General features: G+C 41.6%; 1 protein-coding gene across 4 annotated transcripts in view; it reads left to right on the top strand.

Moving 5' to 3' along the window:
- Positions 1–13633, top strand: part of LOC126210627 (uncharacterized) — a 178345-nt gene extending 164712 nt beyond the window's left edge. For 2 of the 4 annotated variants that reach the window (XM_049939930.1, XM_049939929.1), the window contains one exon: positions 11951–13633. In XM_049939930.1, coding sequence (XP_049795887.1) covers positions 11951–13437 — 1487 coding nt within the window. In that variant the 3' untranslated portion in view covers positions 13438–13633. The remainder of the gene's footprint in view (positions 1–11950) is intronic. The other 2 variants (XM_049939928.1, XM_049939927.1) reach the window with 2 other exon arrangements.
- Positions 13634–21495: the final 7862 nt, after the last annotated feature.

Below are 21495 nucleotides of genomic sequence, written 5' to 3'. Positions count from 1 at the left end.
CACACCTACTACAGCAGTACAAGTTTATATGCCAACTAGCTCTGCAGATGACGAAGAAATTGAAGAAATGTATGATGAAATCAAAGAAATTATTCAGATAGTGAAGGGAGACGAAAATGTAATAGTCATGGGTGACTGGAATTCGGTAGTAGGAAAAGGGAAAGAAGGAAACGTAGTAGGTGAATATGAATTGGGGCTAAGAAATGAAAGAGGAAGCCGCCTGGAAGAATTTTGCACAGAACACAACTTAATCATAGCTAACACTCAGTTCAAGAATCATGAAAGAAGGCTGTATACATGGAAGAAGCCTGGAGATACTAGAAGGTATCAGATAGATTATATACTGGTAAGACAGAGATTTAGGAACCAGGTTCTAAATTGTAAGACATTTCCAGGGGCAGATGTGGACTCTGACCACAATCTATTGGTTATGAACTGTAGATTAAAACTGAAGAAACTGCAAAAAGGTGGTAATTTAAGGAGATGGGACCTGGATAACCTGACTAAACCAGAGGCTTAACATTAACAATAGAAATCCATTAATCTTACGGAAATTATCATGTAAGAGTAAAAAAGTTGCCGAATGTTTTCAAAGAGATAGTATCGACAGCATTTGAGAGATATAGGCCTATACCACATAAATTAATAAGTGATGGTACCGATCCCCAATGGTACACAAAACTGGTCAGATCGTTGTTGCAGTAGCAACGAATAAAGCATGCCAAATTTAAAAGAACGCAAAATCCCCAAGATTGGTCAAGTTCTACAGAAGTTCGAAATTTGGCGCGTACTTCAATGCGAGATGCTTTAAAAATTTCCACAACGAAATTCTGTCTCGAAATCTGGCAGAAAACCCAAAGAGATTCTGGTCATACATAAAGCACACCAGTGGCAAGACACAATCAATACCTTCACTGCGGGATAACAACGGTGAAGTCACTGATGACAGTGCCACGAAAGCAGAGTTATTAATCACGGTTTTCCGAAATTCTTTCACCAAGGAAGACGAACTAAATATTCCTGAATTACAATCAAGAACAACTGCCAAGATGACAAACATAGAAGTAGATATCCTCGGTGTAACAAAGCAGCTTAAATCACTCAATAAAGGCAAGGCCTCCGGTCCAGATTGTATACCAGTCAGGTTCCTCTCAGAGTATGCTATTAAATAGTTCCATATTTAGCAATTATATACAACCACTCCCTCACAGGAAGATCCGTACCTAAAGAGGGGAAAATTGCTCAAGTCACACCAATACCCAAAAAGGGAAGTAGGAGTAATCCGCTGAATTACAGGACTATATCACGAACGTCGATTTTCGGTATGGTTTTGGAACATATACTGTATTCGAACATTATGAGGTACCTCGAAGAAGATTTATTGACATACAGTCAGCACGGATTCAGAATATATCGTTGTTGTGAAACACAACTAGGTCTTTGTACTCATGAAGTAATAAGTGCTATCGACAGGGGATGTCAAATTGATTCCATATTTTTAGATTTCCAGATGGCTTTCGACACCGTTTCTCATAAGCGTCCTCTAACCAAACTGTGTGCCTATGGAGTATCGCCTCAGTTGTGCGACTGGATTCGTGAGTTCCTGTCAGAAAGGTCTCAGTTCGTAGTAATGGACGGAAAGTCATCGAGTAAAACAGAAGTAATATCCGGCGTTCCCCAAAGAAGTGTTATAGGCCCTCTATTGTTTCTGATCTCTATTAACGACATAGTAGACAATCTGAGTAGCCGTCTTAGATTGTTTGCAGATCATGGTGTCATTTAACTTCTTGTGAAGTCATCAGATGATCAAAACGACTTGCAAAATGATTGACCCTGAGTAAAGAAAAGTGTGAAGTTATTCACATGAATACTAAAAGAAATCAGCTAAATTTCGATAACGCGATAAGTCACACAAATCTGAGGGCTGTAAATTCAACTAAATACTTAGGGATTACAACTACAAATAACCTAAATTGGAACGATCACATAGATCATATTGTGGGTACAGCAAACCAAAGACTGCGATTCATTGGCAGAACACTTAAAAGGTGCGCCAGGACTACTAAAGGAGACTGCTTGGACTACGGTTAAATGTCAGTACTCTGACCTACAGTAAATCTGAGAAATATCTGTGTGGATGTGTATTAACAAGTAAGGGTCGTTTTCAGCGTTATGAACGAACTCTCATGTGGCTGCAGGGAGTTGAGAAGGAGGGCTCTGACCACCGAAACACGGTGTACTAGGCCGCCTCAGTAATCGGTCTCGATTTATGATATAGTATATATAAAAGTGGTTCAAATGGCTCTCAGCACTATGGGAGTTAACACCTGAGGTCATCAGTCCCCTAGAACTTAGAACTACGTAAACCTAACTAACCTGAGGACATCGCACACATCCATGCCCGAGGCACGATTCGAACCTGCGACCGTAGCAGTCACGCGGTTCCAGACTGTAGCGTCTAGAATCGCTCGGCCACCCTGGCCAGCCTGAGGGATGAGATTGCAAGTCAAATTTAAATAAATGGCCCTGTTAGTAATAAAAATAGAACCGGTCGGCCACAGCGGGCGGCTAGTATATTTAGCCCTGTGCAACCACGTACTCGAAAATACACTGAAGAGCCAAAGAAGCTTGTCTAAGCATGTGTACTCAATTACAGAGGTATGTAAACTGGCAGAATACGGCGCTGTGGTCGGTGACGCCTATATAAGTGTCTGGCGCAGTTGTTAGATCGGTGGCATATCAAAATTTAAGTGAGTCTGAACGTACTGTTATAGTCGGCGCACGAGAGACGGCTCACAGTGACTCCGAGGTAGCGACGAACTATGGATTTTCCAGTATGACCATTTCACGAGTGTGACTTGAATATCAGGAATCCGGTAAAACATCAAATCTCCGACATCGCTGCGGCCGGAAAAAGATCCTGCTAGAACTGGACGAACGACGACTGAAGAGAATGGTTCAACGTGACAGAAGTGCAATCCTTTCGCAAATTTCTGCAGATTTCGATGCTAGACCATCAGCAAGTCTCAGCGTGCGAACCATTCATCATTGATATGGGCTTTCGGAGCTGAAGACCCACTCGTGTACCCTTGATGACTACGCGACACAAAGCTTTACTCCTAGCCTGGGACCGTCACCAACGATATTGGACTGTTGATGAGTGTAAACATGTTGCCTGGTTGGACGAGTCTCGTTTCAAATTGTATCGAGAGGATGCACGTGTACAGGCATGGAGACAACCTCATGAATTCAATCTGGTGCAGGCTTTGTAATGGTGTGGGGCGTGTGCAGTTGGAGTGATATGGGACCCCTGATACGTTTAGATTCGACTCTGACAGGTGACACGTACATAAGCATCCTGTCTGATCACCTGCATCCATTCATATCCATTGTGCATTCCGACAGACTTGTCCAATTCCATCAGGACAATGCGACACCCCACATAACCCGAATTGCTACACAGTGGCTCCAAGAACAGTTTTCTGGGTTTAAACACTTCCGCTAGCCACCAAACTCCCAACACGTGAACATCATTGAGCATTTTTGGGGGGCCGAGCGGTTCTAGGCGCTTCAGTCGGGGACCTTGCTGCTGCTACGGTCGCAGGTTCGAATCATGCCTCGGGCATGGATGTGTGTGACGTCCTTCGGTTAGTTAGGTTTAAGTAGTTCTAAGTTCTAGGGGACTGATGACCTCGGATGTTAAGTTCCGTAGTCCTCAGAGCCATTTGAACCAGCCAGCATTTCTGGGAAGCGTCGGCTGATCAGAAGAGATTTCCATCCCCTCGTATTCTTACGGATTGAGGGACAGCCCTGCAGGATTCATGGTGTCAGCTCCTTCGAGCACTACTTCAGACATTAATCGAGTCCATGCAAATTCGTGCTGCTGCACTTCTGCATTCACGTGGGTGTGCTACCCAATATTAGGCAGGTGCACCAGGTTATTGGGCTCTTCAGTGTAGCTTCTATCTGAAATAATATACGTATAAGCACTGTTAAAGGTGACGCATCTGACTGTCTTGCTATCATAAGGGATTCCCTAATTCTTAAGTAATTCTCATATGTATGCGTGAATTTCAAAGTATGGGAAAATGTATACGGAATTGCTCGCGTTAGAGAAACGCGTGGGTAACATGAACTCTAGCTGGATGGAATTAATTGCACCGATATACAAAACTTATAACCATTTAAAGCTGATTGCACTGTGAATTATCCATCGTATACTTTCATAAATAAATCGTGCTGTCTACATAGGCTAATTTCCTTTAAATTTAATAATGGATTCTGTACCGTAAATAAAACTTTTCGCTCTGCGGTCGTGTGTCAGTTCCAATAGTAAATTTACTTACGTAAACTTGTTACGCAAAGAAAGTTAGATCCAGCGAAAACTACTATCTTTTGTTGTATTTGTTTGATACTCTATCACGATTACGTTACAACTAAGACCACCGATGTAATTTACCACCTTTACTGGCTTTCTTCTATCTTTCTATTGCGATCAAAAAAAGTAACTTTTTACACTTTTGTGTATCTTTCCGTTTAAGAGAACTTTTTGTAATAAACGAATTATTCGAATAGAACATCCGAAGTATCCTTATTATTTAATTTCCATTAAGAACAACAGTTTTCCTCTTCACAACTAGACGGTGGTAACTTCATTAATTTTTATGAGAACTTCATCGCAGTCAATTTATATGGAAAATGTTGATTATCGCCGGCCGGTGTGGCCGTGCGGTTCTAGGCGCGTTAGTCTGGAACCGCGTGACCGCTACGGTCGCAGGTTCGAATCCTGCCTCGGGCATGGATGTGTGTGATGTCCTTAGGTTAGTTAGGTTTCAGTAGTTCTAAGTTCTAAGGGACTGATGACCTCAGCTGTTAAGTCCCATAGTGCTCAGAGGCATTTGAACCATTTTGTTGATTATCTTTGCCTTCCTTAGGATGACTTTTTCCAACTAATATATACTTAATGCCTTTCCTCTTTGTTTCTATTATAAGTCGTAGAACAGAAATCGTAGTAGCGTACGAGTACCCGCAAAAAATTTAGAATCCCACTGACGGACAGCACTAAAAAAGCAAAACCAAAAAAAAAGAGAGAAGGAAAAGAGGAGGTACACGCCACCATCACTTTTAACCACACAATTTTACATTTGTTCAAAGTTCACACCTTCTTCAGGTTTTGACATTAGACGTCCCATTACAGTCCCTAGTTTGAGTGGTCACTCGACACGATCAACAATAATGCGTGAGAGCTATGTGGTACATTCAGTGTTCGTGGTCCATATCTAGAAAACGCTAGCGTGTATTATCGCTGTAGGAACATGCGAATCATCCGTGGATATACACTAGGATCTGTCACAGTAAAGTAACATGAATTCTCCATCAACAAAATTGACACAAAAACAGGCCCCTCCAACCATATCGGAATTTTGACGATCTAACGCGCCAGTCAGACAAAATGTGGCACGATATCCCTCAATAGCAGTCAAACAACTCTAACAGTCAGTGCAGTGCCAAGACGAATAAATGCTTACATAAGGACCAGAGATTGTTATTGATTTGCTCAATTTATGAAGCTATTGCTCTTGAATAAATAGTCCAATTTTTCTGACCTTTACATGTATATCACATCTACCGATTTCTGTCCCATTCGGATAATTCTTTTGTGGTGCATGTGTTTTCTTTTTTGTCTCATACGTGTAATCATTCTAAAGTATTAATTCAATTGGCTTATACGAGGTGTGGCTAGAAAAAAACCGGACTAGTACTGGTGAAACAATAAAACGAATGCAATAAGGCTGAAAGTCGCGTGGTCTGTCACGTGACTCTCGCTCCGCCTACTGCTCGAGTTTCATCTACCTCCTGCACTCAGTCTGCCCGTGGCGTCTGTTTTAAGTAGTTGACGTTTTGTCTGTGCGTCGGAAAATGTTGAGTGTACAGAAAGAACAGCGTGTTAACATCAAATTATGTTTCAAACTAGGAAAATCTGCAAGTGAAACGTTTGTAATTTTACAACAAGTGTACGGCGATGATTGTTTATCGCGAACACAAGTGTTTGAGTGGTTTAAACGATTTAAAGATGGCCGCGAAGACACCAGTGATGACACTCGCACTGGCAGACCACTGTCAGCAAAAACTGATGCAAACATTGAAAAAATCGGTAAACTTGTTCGACAAGATCGCCGTTTAACAATCAGAGCAGTGTCTGAGTTAACAGGAGTTGACAAGGAAAGTGTTAGGCAGATTCTTCATGAAAGTTTCAACATGAACAAAGTGTGTTCAAAAATGGTTCCAAAGTGTCTCACAATTGAACAGAAGGAACGTCGAAGAATGATTTGTTCTGACATCCTGGAAAACACTGAAAGTGATCCCACCTTCTTACAAAATGTTATTACTTGCGATGAATCGTGGTTTTTTACTTACGATCCCGAAACTAAACGCCAATCGATGCATTGGAAAACTCTTGGTTCTCCACGACAAAAAAAAGCACGAATGTCAAAATCGAAATTCAAGGCAATGATGATTGTTTTTTTTTTTTTGACATCAAAGGGATTGTGCACATTGATTGGGTACCAGAGGGACAAACAGTGAATCAGCATTACTACATTAGCGTCCTGACTACCCTACGTGAGCGAGTACGGAGAAAACGGAACGATTTGTGGAGAAAAAAGTCATGGATCCTTCACCAAGACAATGCCCCAGCTCACAGTGCGTTGTCAGTGAAGACGTTTTTGGCAAAACACAACATTCCCATCTTAGATCATCCACCCTACTCACCTGATTTGGCCCCCTGTGACTTTTTTCTTTTCCCTAAAGTCAAGTCAGCTTTGAAAGGAACTAGATTTGAGACTGTTGAAGCAGTAAAAGAAAAACCGACGGAAGTAATGTATGGACTTACCGAAAATGATCTGCAGCATTGCTATGAACAGTGGAAAATTCGTATGGAGCGGTGTAGAGACCGAGGAGGAGAGTACATTGAAGGAGATAACATGAAATTGTAAATAATTGTAAATAAATGTTTTTTCCAGCATCAGTCCGGTTTTTTTCTAGCCGCACCTCGTATGGCTTTTAAGGTCCGTGTCTATTTTAAAAAGTATTTTTACAATACAGAATCAGTCAAAGTCCATGTGGTGAAAGTTCCTTGGACTCAGAAATCCCTTCTACAGCACTTCCAACGTCATACCAAACTTCATCTTCTGCAGCAGGTCACTTCCAGCTCTTATTGGACTTATCCAATACATTTACTTACGATCTGTTTTTCTCGATGCCTGTAACCACACCGAGGTATAGTTCACCGTAGTTGACAAATAATCATCCCTATTAACAATTTTTAGATCACACACCTTTGTTTCTGTGGCCAGCCTGGTCGATAGCGAGTTGCTGACGACACAATAGTGACTCTGGTTTCGTCTTCCAGTACCATTTTCAAATCGGCATCGCTAAGGTATAATTGATCGTATTTTGCAAATAATCACCCCTATTAACATTTGTTTAGATCATGCACTTTTGTTTCTGTGCCAGCCTGATCGACTTCCAGTCCCTGACGACACAATACTGATTTTGGTTTCGTCACCTAGTACTATTTTGATATCGACATCGCTATGTGATGTCACTTCTGGGCTGTTAATTGCTCTGACCTCTTTTCAAATGGTTCAAATGGCTATGAGCACTATGGGACTTAACGTCTGAGATCATCAGTCCCATAGAACTCAGAACTACTTAAACCTAACTAAACTAAGGACATCACACACATCCATGCCCGATGCAGGATTCTAACCTGCGACCGTAGCGGTCGTGCGTTTCCCGACTGAAGCGCCTAGAAGCGCTCTGATCTCCTTTGCGAGTTTCATTTGTTTCTTCTGTTTCTGCCGTCCCTCTTAATGGTCATTTATTTTCTCAGACGAAATATTCAGGCTTTAATTGAGAGTTTTGCCTTTCTGTCACGATCCCTTCCAGTAGAAGTAGTTACCTCATTTCTCAGGTTACCTTCCATTCGGAAAGTGGATGCACTCAGAGACTGTATGTGACTCTCACTCATACACACACACACGGTATAAACATCATAAATAGAAAATACTCTCGAACATATACTTCGTTAGGTTGGCTACAAATAGGTAAACGTACCAAAGAAGATGAAACACGTAATGGAGTCGCAATATTTACGTTGTGAAAAACAGTGTACGACGAAACAGTTGTATCGAGTGGCAAAAGAACAATAGTCCACCACAAAAAAGAGTGAGAAACATGGTGAACAGTGCCGATGACACTGTAATTCTGTCAGAGATAGCAAACGACCTGAAAGAGCAGTTGAACGGAATGGACAGTGTCTTGAAAGGAGGATATAACATTAACATCAACAAAAGGAAAACGAGGATAATGGAATGTAGTCAAATTAAATCGGGTGATGCTGAGGGAATTACATTAGGAAATGAGACACTTAAAGAAGTAAAGGAGTTTTGCTATTTGGGGAGCAAAATAACTGATGATGGTCGAAGTAGAGAGGATATAAAATGTAGACTGGCAAAGGCAAGGAAAGCGTTTCTGAAGAAGAGAAATTTGTTAACATCGAGTATAGATTTAAGTGTCAGGAAGTCTTTTCTGAAAGTATTTGTATGGAGGTTAGACATGTATGGAAGTGAAACGTGGACGATAAATAGTTTAGACAAGAAGAGAATAGAAGCTTTCGAAATGTGCTGCTACAGAAGAATGCTGAAGATTAGATGGGTAGATCACATAACTAATGAGGAGGTACTGAATAGAATTGGAGAGAAGAGGAGATTGTGGCACAACATGACTACAAGAAGGGATCGGTTTGTAGGACATTGAGACATCAAGGGATGACCAATTTAGTATTGGAGGGAAGCGTGGAGGGTAAAAATCTTAGAGGGAGACCAAGAGATGAATACACTAAACAGATTCAGAAGGATGTAGGTTGCAGTAGGTACTGGGAGATGAAGAAGCTTGCACAGGATAGAGTATCATGGAGAGCTGCATCAAACCAGTCTCTGGACTGAAGACCACAACAGCAACAACATTTGATTTTGACAGCTCTTATCAGTTCAAGAGTTTCTGGAAGCTTTTCTGTGATAGTATTTGAATATGAACGTGCACCAATTGTGCTTGTAATTTTCTTACCAGGTACAGGTTTTCAGGCCATTTATGAAACAAAGGATGTTGCTTATTATTGCAAAACATGAATAATTAATTATGATTTATTCCAAACATTAAATGAAATGTTAATAATATTAGTATTGAAAGAGTACGAATTAATAAGTGCTGTAAATTTTAGAAGAGGAATGCAGCGTAATTAGAATTGATTGTTGAAACTAGCAGTTGCATCTGTGAAGAATGGAGCAAAAATGGCGGTACAAAATTATAGCTCATAGTATGTGGACGATGAGTTTCCTTCTTTCTAGTGATTGAATAATTACCCTTCATTATTTTAAGCATATTGACGCTTTAGTCTACATTTATACGCCCGTACTGTAATTAAAATTAATTTAAAAATGGTCACCTTTTGACTGTCAGCATAGAAAGTTACAGGATAGTAACAAAATACGACAAACAACAACTTCAACCCAAGTGAAATGACAATTAAATCGAAACCCTTAGCTGCCGATAGGTGTTGTTGATGTACATCAATGGGGACAGCTGAAAATGTGCGACCGGACCAGCATTCGAACCCGTGATCTCCTGCTTACATGGCAGACGCTCTGTCCATCTGAGCCACCGAGGGCGCAGGGGAAAGTGCGACTGCAGGGACTTACCCCTTGCACGCTTCCTGTGAGACCCACAGTCCCAATAGTTCACAACCTACATTCATAGTGTTCCTAATAGGTATTTGCCCATTCACTCATTACTCGCGCCAGCCTAAGCTGACGAGTCCCGAAAGAGTTCGGGCAAAGTGTGCGCATTCGCACAGAAGAAGGTCAGTGGCCGGGTAGCCTTTAACGATATGAAGATGGTATCTGTTCCCGAACAGATACCATTGAATGGGCAAATATCTATTAGCGACACTAAGAATGTACACTACTGACCATTAAAATTGTTACACCACGAAGATGACCTGCTACCGAAACGAAATTTAACCGACAGGAAGAAGATGCTGTGATATGCAAATGATTATCGTTTCAGAGCATTCACACAAGGTTGGTGCCGGTGGCCACACCTCACACCTACAACGTGCTGACATGAGGAAAGTTTCCAACCGATTTCCCATACACAAACAGCAGTTGACCTGCGTTGCCTGGTGAAACGTTGTTGTGATGCCTCGTGTAAGGAGGACAAATGCGTAGCATCACGTTTCCGACTTTGATAAAGGTCGGATTGTAGCCTATCGCGATTGCGGTTTATCGTATCGCGACATAGCTGCTCGCGTTGGTCGAGATACAATGACTGTTAGCAGAATATGGAATCAGTGGGTTCATGAGGGTAATACGGAACGCCGTGCTGGATCCCAACGGCTTCGTATCACTTGCAGTCGAGATGGTGGACATCTTATCCTCACGGCTGTAACGGATCGTGCAGCCACGTCTCGATCCCTGAGTCAACAGATGGGGACTTTTGCAAGAGAACAACCATCTGCACGAACAGTCTGACGATGTTTGTAGGAGCACGGACTATCAGCTCGGAGACCGTGGCTGCAGTTACACTTGAGGCTGCATCAGAGACAGGAGCGCCTGCGATGGTGTACTCAACGACGGACCTGGGCGCACGAATGGCAAAACGTCATTTTTTCGGAGGAACCCAGGTTCTGTTTACAGCATCATGATGGTCGCATCCGTGTCTGGTGACATCTCGGTGAACGTACTTTGGAAGCGTGTATTCGTCATCCCCATACTGGTGTATCACCCGCCGTGATGGTATGGGGTGCCGTTGGTACGGTACTTTGGACATTGCGCGTTACATTTCAGATGTGTTACGACCTGTGGCTCTACTGCTCATTGGATCGATGCGAAACCCTACTTTTCAGCAGGATAATGCACGACCGCATGTTGCAGGTCCTGTACTGGCCTTTCTGGATACAGAAAATGTTCGATTGCTGCCCTGGCCAGTACATTCTCCAGACCTCTTACCAACTGAAAACGACTGGTCAATGGTGGCCGAGCAACTGGCTCGTCACAATACGCCAGTCACTGCTCTTGATGAACTGTGGTATCGTGTTGAAGCTGCATGGGCAGCTGTACCTGTTCACGTCATCCAAGCTCTGTTTAAGTGAATGCCCAGGCGTATCAACGCCATTATTACGGCCAGAGGTGGTTGTTCTGGGTACTGATTTCTCAGGATCTATGCAACCAAATTGCGTGAAAATGTAATCACATGTCAATTCGATGAACCCTCTGCCAAGCACTTAAATGTGAATTGCAGAATTGTCATGTAGACGTAGTATACTTGTCCAATGAATACCCGTTTATCATCTGCATTTCTTCTTGGTGTAGCAATTTTAATTTCCAGTAGTGTAGGTTGTGGACAGTTGGGAACGTGGGACTCACGGGAAGCGTGCAAGGGATAAGTCCCTGCCCTCAGTGGCTCACATAGGTAGAGCGTCTGCCATGGAAGCAGGAGATCCCGGGTTCGAGTCCTGGTCAGGGCACACATTTTCAGCTGTCCCCATTGATATATATCAACAACACCTGTCGGTAGCTAAGGGTTTATATTTAATTATCATTTCGTTTTAGAGAAGCTGCACAGTCATCAGTGATAACTGTTCTTTCGGGAACAGATACCAGCTTCATATAATCATCGTAAGTGTCTGAGAATACTGAAGAACACTTATTCTATTCACTCCAGCTGGCAGTGTAAGAATGACGTGCTTTGTTGAGATACTCATATATGGGATTGTTTGGTGGCCACATGCATAATACGATAACCGTTTATGGTGGAAAGTTGTCCGCATTTGTGGCACATTCAGCGTACGACGACAACCACCACCCAACTGCTGTCATTGATCTTCCAGGCGAGGAGTGGCAGCTGGAGGACAAAAGCAACGCTACGCTGTCCGTGGACACTGGCTGCATGCAGGTGTTGGCCAACGCCCTGGACCACCCCACGTGCCCACTGGAAGACCTGCCTCCGGAAACCACTAAGCGGCGCGAGCAGTGCCGCGTGCAGCTGTGGCGCGACCTGTCGCAGGGGTCGCCCCACATACCCGTCACCAGCTACCTGGCCTACACGCAGAGGGCCAACGTCAACCTCTGCCTCTTCGCCTGGATGACTGTCAACTCGGTCAGCATTTGCCAGGACGTCCCCTTCAGTATGATTCAGTCTGTGCGCGATGCCCGCTGCGTTTTCGGTGGTCCTGACGACCAACCCTGCCCGCAACTCAACGCAACCGACGCCGTCTGCTCTGTTTGCAGGGCTATTCTCCTGCTGAAGTGTCGCGATTTTGCTTCCACAAGTTATCTCGAGGCATGTCGCGCCCCCATGGACCACCGTGGTTGGTACTCATCAAACCGTGGATATTACATACAGGAGAAAGACAAGCCGACAAACAGAATACTGAGCTACAAAGACAATCTAAACAGTGGCACCTTGAAGTACAGGGATTTTAAAATCGAGGGCTTAGAACCTTTAGAAATAACGTTTGTAGCAGTGAATATTCTCTTCCGATTTTTGACTGCCGCAGTGTATGTGTACCTTCCCAATTTACGTAACTTGCCCGGAAAGATATTCTTGTCCTTTCAGATAACAGGTATGATCCAGATCTTGTTTTCTGAGGTCTTGTATCGTATGGCCGGTGTCCCCGACTTATCTACGACGGTGCAGATCGATAGCGCACTAACTCTTCTGAACTGTATCTGGCTCAACTCGTTCTGCTACCAAATGTACGCATGCGTTCGTCACCTCAGGCTTCCTAGCGACCTAGAACGTGCTGAAGCGAGGAAGGTATTCCGTCGTCAGCTGTTGTGTTCGCTAATACCCTGGAGCGTAGTACTGGTAGCAACCATTGCTCTGGAAAGAACGAGCGAATATTACCTGTTGCACAGTCGGGTAATATTCATAGTCGGAATTTCTCTGTCAGTAGCTTACAATATTGCTTGTCTTGGACTGGTGGGATACATGTACCGACGTACTCGTAATTCCATGCGGCAGCTCAAAATTTATAGTAAAGAGGCGTTTGGCTCAAAGAAACTAATTCTTTACATGTCAGCTAAGACTGTCACTTTAAGTGGCATAGGTACGATTGTTAGAATTGGCTTCCACCAGGCACAAGGCATAGCGCAGTACGTGTACTATGTCCATATAGCTACGATGGTACAGGGTCCACTGCTTTTCGTTTTATTCGTTTGCAACAATGCAACTCTCCCTCTGCTCAGGGAGAGACTACTAGCACGGTGGAACCCCGATGTCATCGGTCCAGGACAAGAACTGTGTTCATCTGCCGAGAGAAATCTGGCAAAGAGAGTCAATGTACCGGCCGCGGCTGCGGAATCCACGTTGTAATCTCCACGAGTATGATTTTCCAAGGATTGTCTTCGTTGCGCTAAACTCTGTCATAAGTTATCAATGTAGAAGCTAGCTGGTTTGACAAAATTAGCTGTGATTCATGTAAAACCGCTTCTCTATTTTATAATATGATCTTTATTTGTGCATTGACATTAAATAATTAATAAATAAAATTAAACCTTTATGAAAATAAGATGTAAGTCTCTATTTCTTCTACCCAACATGTGAAAGATTTACACATGTGTACCTTATTAACATGCACTCCACGAATTAGACAAGAAAAATTTTGTGGTATTAGACTACGTCAAAGATGAAGATAGTACAAGAACTTAGTGTTAACTGCGAATTACTGTAACTGCCTCTCTATAAAGTGAAGACAACAGAATCTACTCTTCGTATACATTTGCAAGAACTTCGTCCTTTCCGCAGATTCTTACGAAGATTTTAACGCACGTCTATTTTTATCTTATGTTTAAAATTACATTGAGGCTTTGTACGTAACTTCCCAGTCATGGCTCATCTGATTTCTCTCACTGTATATGGAAAAACCTGAGATTCTTTCGACTATCTATAAATTACCCTTTTCTGGCAGTTTTACGTGACTTTCGCCTATGTCAGCGCTTCGTGTTTCTTAAAAATGTTGATTGACATAAAACTCCAACTTGATACGGAGTTATTCTTTGCGTGCCTACTTGCACTGATATGAAAAAAATAAAATCATGGGATACCTTCTAACACCGTGTCGGACCTCCCTTTGCTCGATATAATGTAGGCACTCAACAAGTCGTTGGAAGTCCCTGCAGAAATACTGAGCCATACCGCCATAGGTTTGCCGATGACATTGTAATTCTACTGGAGAGAGCAAAGGACTCGGAAGAGCAGTTGAACGGAATGAAGAGCGTCTTGAAAGGAGGATATAAGATGAACATCAACAAAAGAAAATCGAGGATAATGGAATGTAGTTGAATTAAATCAGGTGATGCTGAGGGAATTACATTAGGAAATAAGATACTTAAAGTCGTAGATAAGTTTTGCTATTTGGGGAGCAAAATAACTGATGATGGTTGAAGTAGAGAGGATATAAAATGTAGACTGGCTATGGCAAGGAAAGTATTTCTGAAGAAGATAAATAGTGTGGACAAGAAGAGAATAGAAGCTTTCGAAATGTGGTGCTACAGAAGAATGCTGAAGATTAGGTGGATAGATTACGTAACTAAAGTAGGTATTGAATAGAATTGGGGAGAAGAAAAATTTGTGGCACAGTTTGACTAGAAGAAGGGATTGGTTGGTAGAACATGTTCTGAGGCATCAAGGGATCACCAATTTAGTATAGGAGGGCAGAGTGGAGGGTAAAAATCGTAGAGGAAGGCCAATAGATGAATACACTAAGCAGATTCAGAAGGATGCAGGTTGCAGTAGATACTTGGAGGTGAAAAAGGTTGCACAGGATAGTGTAGCATGGAGAGCTGCATTAAACCAGTTTCTGGACTGATGACCGACCGTCTCTATAACCATAATTGCGAAAGTATTTCCGCTGCAGTATTTTGTGCACGCACTGACCTTTCAATTATGTCCCACAAGTGTTCAATGGGATTTATGCCGGGCGATCTGTGTGGCCAAGTCATAGGCTCGAATTGTCCAAAATCTTCTTCAAACCAATCGCCAACAGTTGTGGCCCAGTGACACGTCGCCTCATTGTTTGGGGACATGAGGTCCAAGTACGGTTGTAAGTGGTCTCCAAGTAGCCGAACATGACCATTTCCAGTTAATGGTGAGTTCAGTTGGACCAGTGAACATGGTCCATTCCATGTAAACATCATTTTGAGGCCACCACCAGCTTCCCTAGTGCCTTGTTGACAACTTGTGTCCATGGGTTCGTGAGTTCTGTGCCGCATTGTAATCCTTCCATCAGCTCTTACCAACTGAAACCGGGACTCATCTGACCAGGCCACAGTTTTCTAGTCGTCTAGGATCCAACTGATATACCCAAAAGCCCAGGAGAAGCGTGCTATTACCAAAGGCACGTGGGTCGGCCGTCTGCTGCCGTAGCCCATTAACACTTTTAGCCACGCTATCGTAACTGCTCCATTCTTCGTAGATCTCACATTGATTTCTGAGGTTATGTCACGCAGTCCTGGTTGTGTGTTAGTAGTGACAACTCTACGCAATCTCCGCTGCTCTAGGTCGTTAAGTGAAGACATTCGGCTTTCAGAGTCTGTTAATAACCGTCGCGCGCCCTAATCACGTCGGAAACCATACGAATTGCCTGAGTACAAATGATAGCTCCGCCAGTACACTGTCCTTTTATACCTCGTGAACGCTATACTACAGCCAAATGTATATGTGCATATTTCTACCGCATGACGTTTGTCACCTTAGTGTACGTAAGTAATTTTTTAATTTAATTTACTGATGTTATCTGAAAGGAGCAATGGCCTTGCCGCAATGGATACACTGGCTTCCGTGAGATCACCGAAGTTAAGTGCCTTTGGGCGTGGACGGCATTTGGATGGGTGACCATCCGGCCACCATGAGCTGTTGCCATTTTTCGGGGTGCACTCAACCTCGTGATGCCAATTGAGGAGCTCCTCGACCGAATAGTAGCGGCTTCGGTCAAGAATACCATCATAAAGACCGGGAGAGCGGTGTGTTGACCCCACGCCCCTCCTATCCGCATCCTCCTTGGTGGATGACACGGCGGTCGGATGGTCCCGGTAGGCCACCCGTGGTCTGAATGGGGAGTGTTTTTTTTTCTGAAAGAGGTGCATTTTACACATGTCTGAAGAAGTTGTACCTGTGGATGTTTCCATTTTAAATGCTGAGTCCAGAGAAATTAATATCATTGCAAAATGAGAGGTACAGGGAAGCGGAGACAATTAGTCAGTAGTGTGTTGAGGAAAGTGTAAAAGCTTGACCTGCTTGAGCTGGTTAGTGGTTCGATTCGAAAAGCAGACGCACTTCGTCCCTTCCTCTCTCATTCAAAAATAAATTGTGTGAAACCTTTTACGTTTTTATGTTGTGTACGACATTCCAGCAACTTGGCAAGCGCCATTCTTATCTTTTGAAGAATCGAGATACGTCGGAAATATTAAAGAAAGAAAAATCTGCTGCTAATTTCCAAGGCAGTGCTTGAAATAACCTAGGAACAACCTTAAGATAAGAATGACAAACAGGAATTTTAAATAAAACGGAAACTACGTTGATAATTTTAAGTCAGTGTTTGAGATACGATAACTTGATGGAAAAACTGTTTGCTATAATTCAGTTTAAAGTGGTATATCGAATATATAGCATCCTAGCTTCAAAACGTTTTTCTAAGAAAGAGAGGGATACTTACCTTGCACACTCAACACACACTTGATCGTACACACTGACACAACACAGGGACTGTTTGGGTTATTATGACAGAAGATGCCGCCAATTATTGATGTGGAGAATGGCGTTGGGTGGGCCACTGAATGACGTGCAGCAGATGATAAGTCAGTAGCATGCAAAGACCATGCTAAACCGAATCATACGACAGTCCGTCAGCCAACGACTAAAGGTTACGAGAGTAATCCCAAAAGTAAGGTCTCCTATTTTTTACATAGACCTGTTTATTTCTACAATGGTTTACATCCGTTTACCGCTTGAACATTTCTGTCGATGCTTTTTTGTAGACACTGTTCAGAAAGTTATGGACCTCTTCTTTCACTTCGTCGTCGGAGCTGAATCGCTGGGACCACAATTAATGCTGAAAGGTACTGTGAGACTCTGAAAAAAACTCAAACGGGCAATTCAGAACCGGAGAAGAGGAATGTTCAGCAAGGGTGTACACATTCTCCATGACTACGCCCTCCCACACATCACTCGGCAAACCGTTGCTGTCCTGCAACAGTTTCAGTGAAACATAATCACCCACCCACCCTACAGTCATGACTTGGCGCCCAGTGACTATCACCTGTTCCCTAGGTTAAACGAATATTTGGCCGAAAAGCCATTCAGCTCCGACGACAAGGTGAAAGAACAGGTTCATAACTTTCTGAATAGGATGGCGGCGAGCTGGTGTGACATGGGAATAGAAAAACTGCCACAGCATCTACAAAAATGCATCGACAGAAATGGTGATTATGTCTAAAAATAGCTAAATGGTCAATCTGTAATCAGATGTCATTCCTCGATCTGTCGGGAAGAAAACAATCATTGAGCTCAGAGCATACACAAAAAAGTCACCACCTGTAAGAGAGTGTCAAGCGATAGAAGAGTACCATAGTACTCGCTGGGTATGTCAACAAAATGTGTTCTTAGTAACAAAATAATTTATATCACAACACCACACAGAGGTGACGCTTAAATCATCTATATTTTGATAGCCATAGAAATCAAACTACACAGCTAAAAATAAAAAAAAAATTATTACTTACACATAAACATACAAAATTATAGCATTATCATTTCAATACACCCAATTCTTATACAGCTGGTAAATGGAGGAACGCAATTTGACATGTGCGACTGCTGGTTGGTACAGCTTTTATGAAAATTCAGATCACTGTGAAAATAAGTACCAGGAAAGTAATCAAGGTCTGGAGAATATCTATCATCACCTTTCATTTCAAATCATTAACTAAACACTCGAAATTTCAGTAAACTATCTCATATTCAACGAAGAAGCAAACTTGGTCCGAGCAATTTACCACAATCCTGCAGTCATTAAAACATTGAACACCTTCACTTGTCTTCTTTCTACATGTTGGGAATTTTAAGTGGTGGCTCACAGTGGGTGATCATTTATCTAAGTGACAGAGGAAGGAATCTTTGCAATTTATACATTTTCTCAGTGCTCCAACTTCTGCCTTTTTCCTGTCTTCAAACACAATACTGATCACTAATATTCTCGCTAGCCTCGCTTCATCTCAACTAATTCATGTGCCTTACGACTTCAAAACAATCAATTTAGAGTGCAGCTCCTAACATTTTGAAAGTAAAATAATATGTTTCCACTCACACTGGGTTACATGATGCAATTATCTCATCATGACGAGTATAGGGAATGTAATTTGTTTATCATTATTAGGCCATCAGTGTCTTTCCTTTTACTGATCTCAATTAACCAAATATGGGCCTACCCTCAGCCATCCTCAAATCACAATCACTCATCTTATGGCTCAGTGCTCTTCTTCTAGCAGCTGAAAAATCGCAATATCCTCATAACCATCGTCAATGACTTCATTTCAGTGTCTTCCATACAAACAAGTCCTCAGGTAACATGGCGATCCCTCACATCAAACAACCCCATACTATTTGAAGAAGGATGTTATTTCCACCACTAGTTTCGGGACTGCCCATTGTCAAGTGCACCTAAAAATACAACAACACACCATACTAAGGTAAGAGAGCTACATGAACGTACTACAACGACATCAGATGCAGTGTTAAGCAAACACAGTAGTTAGCTAAGTTACAAGCACGGATACGTCATCATTGCTGCATCAAAAATCGCATGCTATGCATATTTGTGCACAGCACCGTCGTCAGTGGTCATCTCTAATATAAGGTACATGACATGAAAGTTATTTCGAGTCAACAGCGTTACTGCGTTATTAAAATGTCACATATGGGCAAAACACCAAAGAAATAAGAAGAATGCCTTACTAATCAGAATAAATTTAAATGTTGGTCAACCTTTCCTTTGACAAGTCCCCCACTTCATCTATTACAACCATAAGAAGAAAATAACTCTGTAGCAGCAGTCACCTGGAGGGAAACAAAGTATCAGAGAGCTCACTTCTAAGCAGTTTACAAGTAATTAGACACTACAGTCTGGAGAATTGAACTATGATGAGTAAACATAAGAACTTCACGGGATCTGTGTGAAAAAACATTGGTTCCATGACATTCATTAACATGAATCACCCATTATAGTTCATAGCCAATCTTCATATCATTTAACCATTTAACCAAGCACTGACAGTTGAATGGCTATGGCAAAGTTGTTCAACAGCTCAAGCAACCACCAATAGCCGGTACTGAAATCGCCAAAAAATATGAGATAGCAGTAGTAGGAAATTCAAAAATACTTAGTGGCATTATGGGAAATTCAATAAAACTGCAATATGGCATGGCAGGTAATTAAAAAACACAAAATGGTGAGACAGGATGGTGAGACAGGAAATACAAAAAATTGCAATATGCAGAACTAGCTCAATTGTGCTTGTGGGAAATTACAAGGAAATCTAAGGCAGTGAAAACAACAACTTCTCTGCCAGTCATTATGATTCCATGTTCAAAAGTATACAAACGATCTGAATTTTGCACCCTGTTCAAAAGTACCCAAACGATAAGACTTACTTACTGAAAATGTGTAAAGTGTTTTACTTAATAGTAAGTATTTCGATATCCAAACTATGTATCTAAAATACGTAAATTTCATCTGAACTGTGTACAATGGCGCCATTCTTAAAATTTATTGGAACAGCTTTAATGCAATGCTCTGAAGTATCCAAACAATTTGAATTTTGTCCCATGTTCAAAAGCATTCGATTAATTATCAGAAACATTGTAAAGATATTGACAATATATCTTCATCTTGGCGCTAGTGATCTAACTTTAAGGTTACTCACCATCTGTCAACAAGCTTAGTTCAGTCCTTCGTACCACACTTGATGTAAGGCGTTATGGAGCCCTCAAATATATTCATATCAAATTGTACCTATTATTATCAAAAATATGTAAGCACACACGAGCATGCACACACACACACACGCACGCACACACACACACACACACACACACACACACACACACACAACACACACACACACATGCACACAGTGTTTATGCCAAGTGTTACAATTTTCATTCCACATCTAAAATGTATGTCAAAATATATGACAGCAACACACACACACAGTGTCTGCAATAGTCAGGTCTCACAATGTTTTTTTCCACATCTAAAATACATAAAGGGCGTAACTTACAGTAATTCTACGTCTAAGACGTATGTGAAAAATCCATCAGCAACACAATATTTATGTCATAGACGCAATGTGTAACTTTTATGTCTAAAATATCTCTGAAAACATACAGTGTCTAACTTACATTATTTCCACCTGTACATGTACGTATAATTCTACAAAACACATGTGCTCTACTTAAATAAGATGCTAAGCAGGCAGCTGACGTTTCGTCTTATGCCTAAATGGCACTATGCACAGAAATAAACATGACCGAGAATAATTTTAGCAGTAAAGAAGATAAAAACACACACAGTGCCTACGTCAAGTGTCAAAATGTTATTTTCACAATTAAAACGTCCATCAAAAATGTAGATAGTGTAACTAACAGTATTTCCCTGCCTAAAATATGTATCAAAAACTACATCAATAACACACACACAATATTTATGTCATGTTTGCAATATGTTTGTCATGTTAGTATGTTAAGTGTTCCAGTGATCAATTTCACAGTAACTGTTACGATGCATAATGTGTCAAATGCATAAGAAATGCACACAAGAATCAAGTTTCTTTCCTTTAAGCTTAAAATTTTTATTACCTAGCTCATTCCCTTAAATAGAACAAAGTGCACATATTATACCTATAGATTTATTTATTCCTGATCAAGAATTCATCTATGGTATAGGAGGAGTGGTCAAAGAGACAAGATTTCAGTTTATTTTTGAATCTGTTACTGCTGTCTCTCAGACATTTTATTTCATCTGGTAATTTATTGAAAAGTTTTTCAGCAGCATATTTTTACCTTTTTCTATGTCAAAGGTAGATTAAGTAGAGGACAGTGTAAATCTTTCTTTCTTATGGTATTGTAATCATGAATGTCACTGTTGTTTTGAAACTGGTCCGAGTTGTTAAGAACGAATTTCATTACTGATTAAATGTACTGTGAGGCTATTGTAAGAATTCCTAATCTTTTAAACAGATGACTAGAAGATGTGCAACTATGAGCCCCACATATTATTCAAAGCATTTTCTACTGAGCAGTGAATACTTATAGCCTACATGTTGAGTTGCTCCAAAATATTATTCCATATGACATTACAGAGTGAAAGTATGCAAA

This window comes from Schistocerca nitens, chromosome 10 (genome assembly GCF_023898315.1).
Source record: "Schistocerca nitens isolate TAMUIC-IGC-003100 chromosome 10, iqSchNite1.1, whole genome shotgun sequence".
Classification (NCBI taxonomy): domain Eukaryota; kingdom Metazoa; phylum Arthropoda; class Insecta; order Orthoptera; family Acrididae; genus Schistocerca; species Schistocerca nitens.
This window is presented reverse-complemented; position numbering and strand designations above follow the sequence as displayed.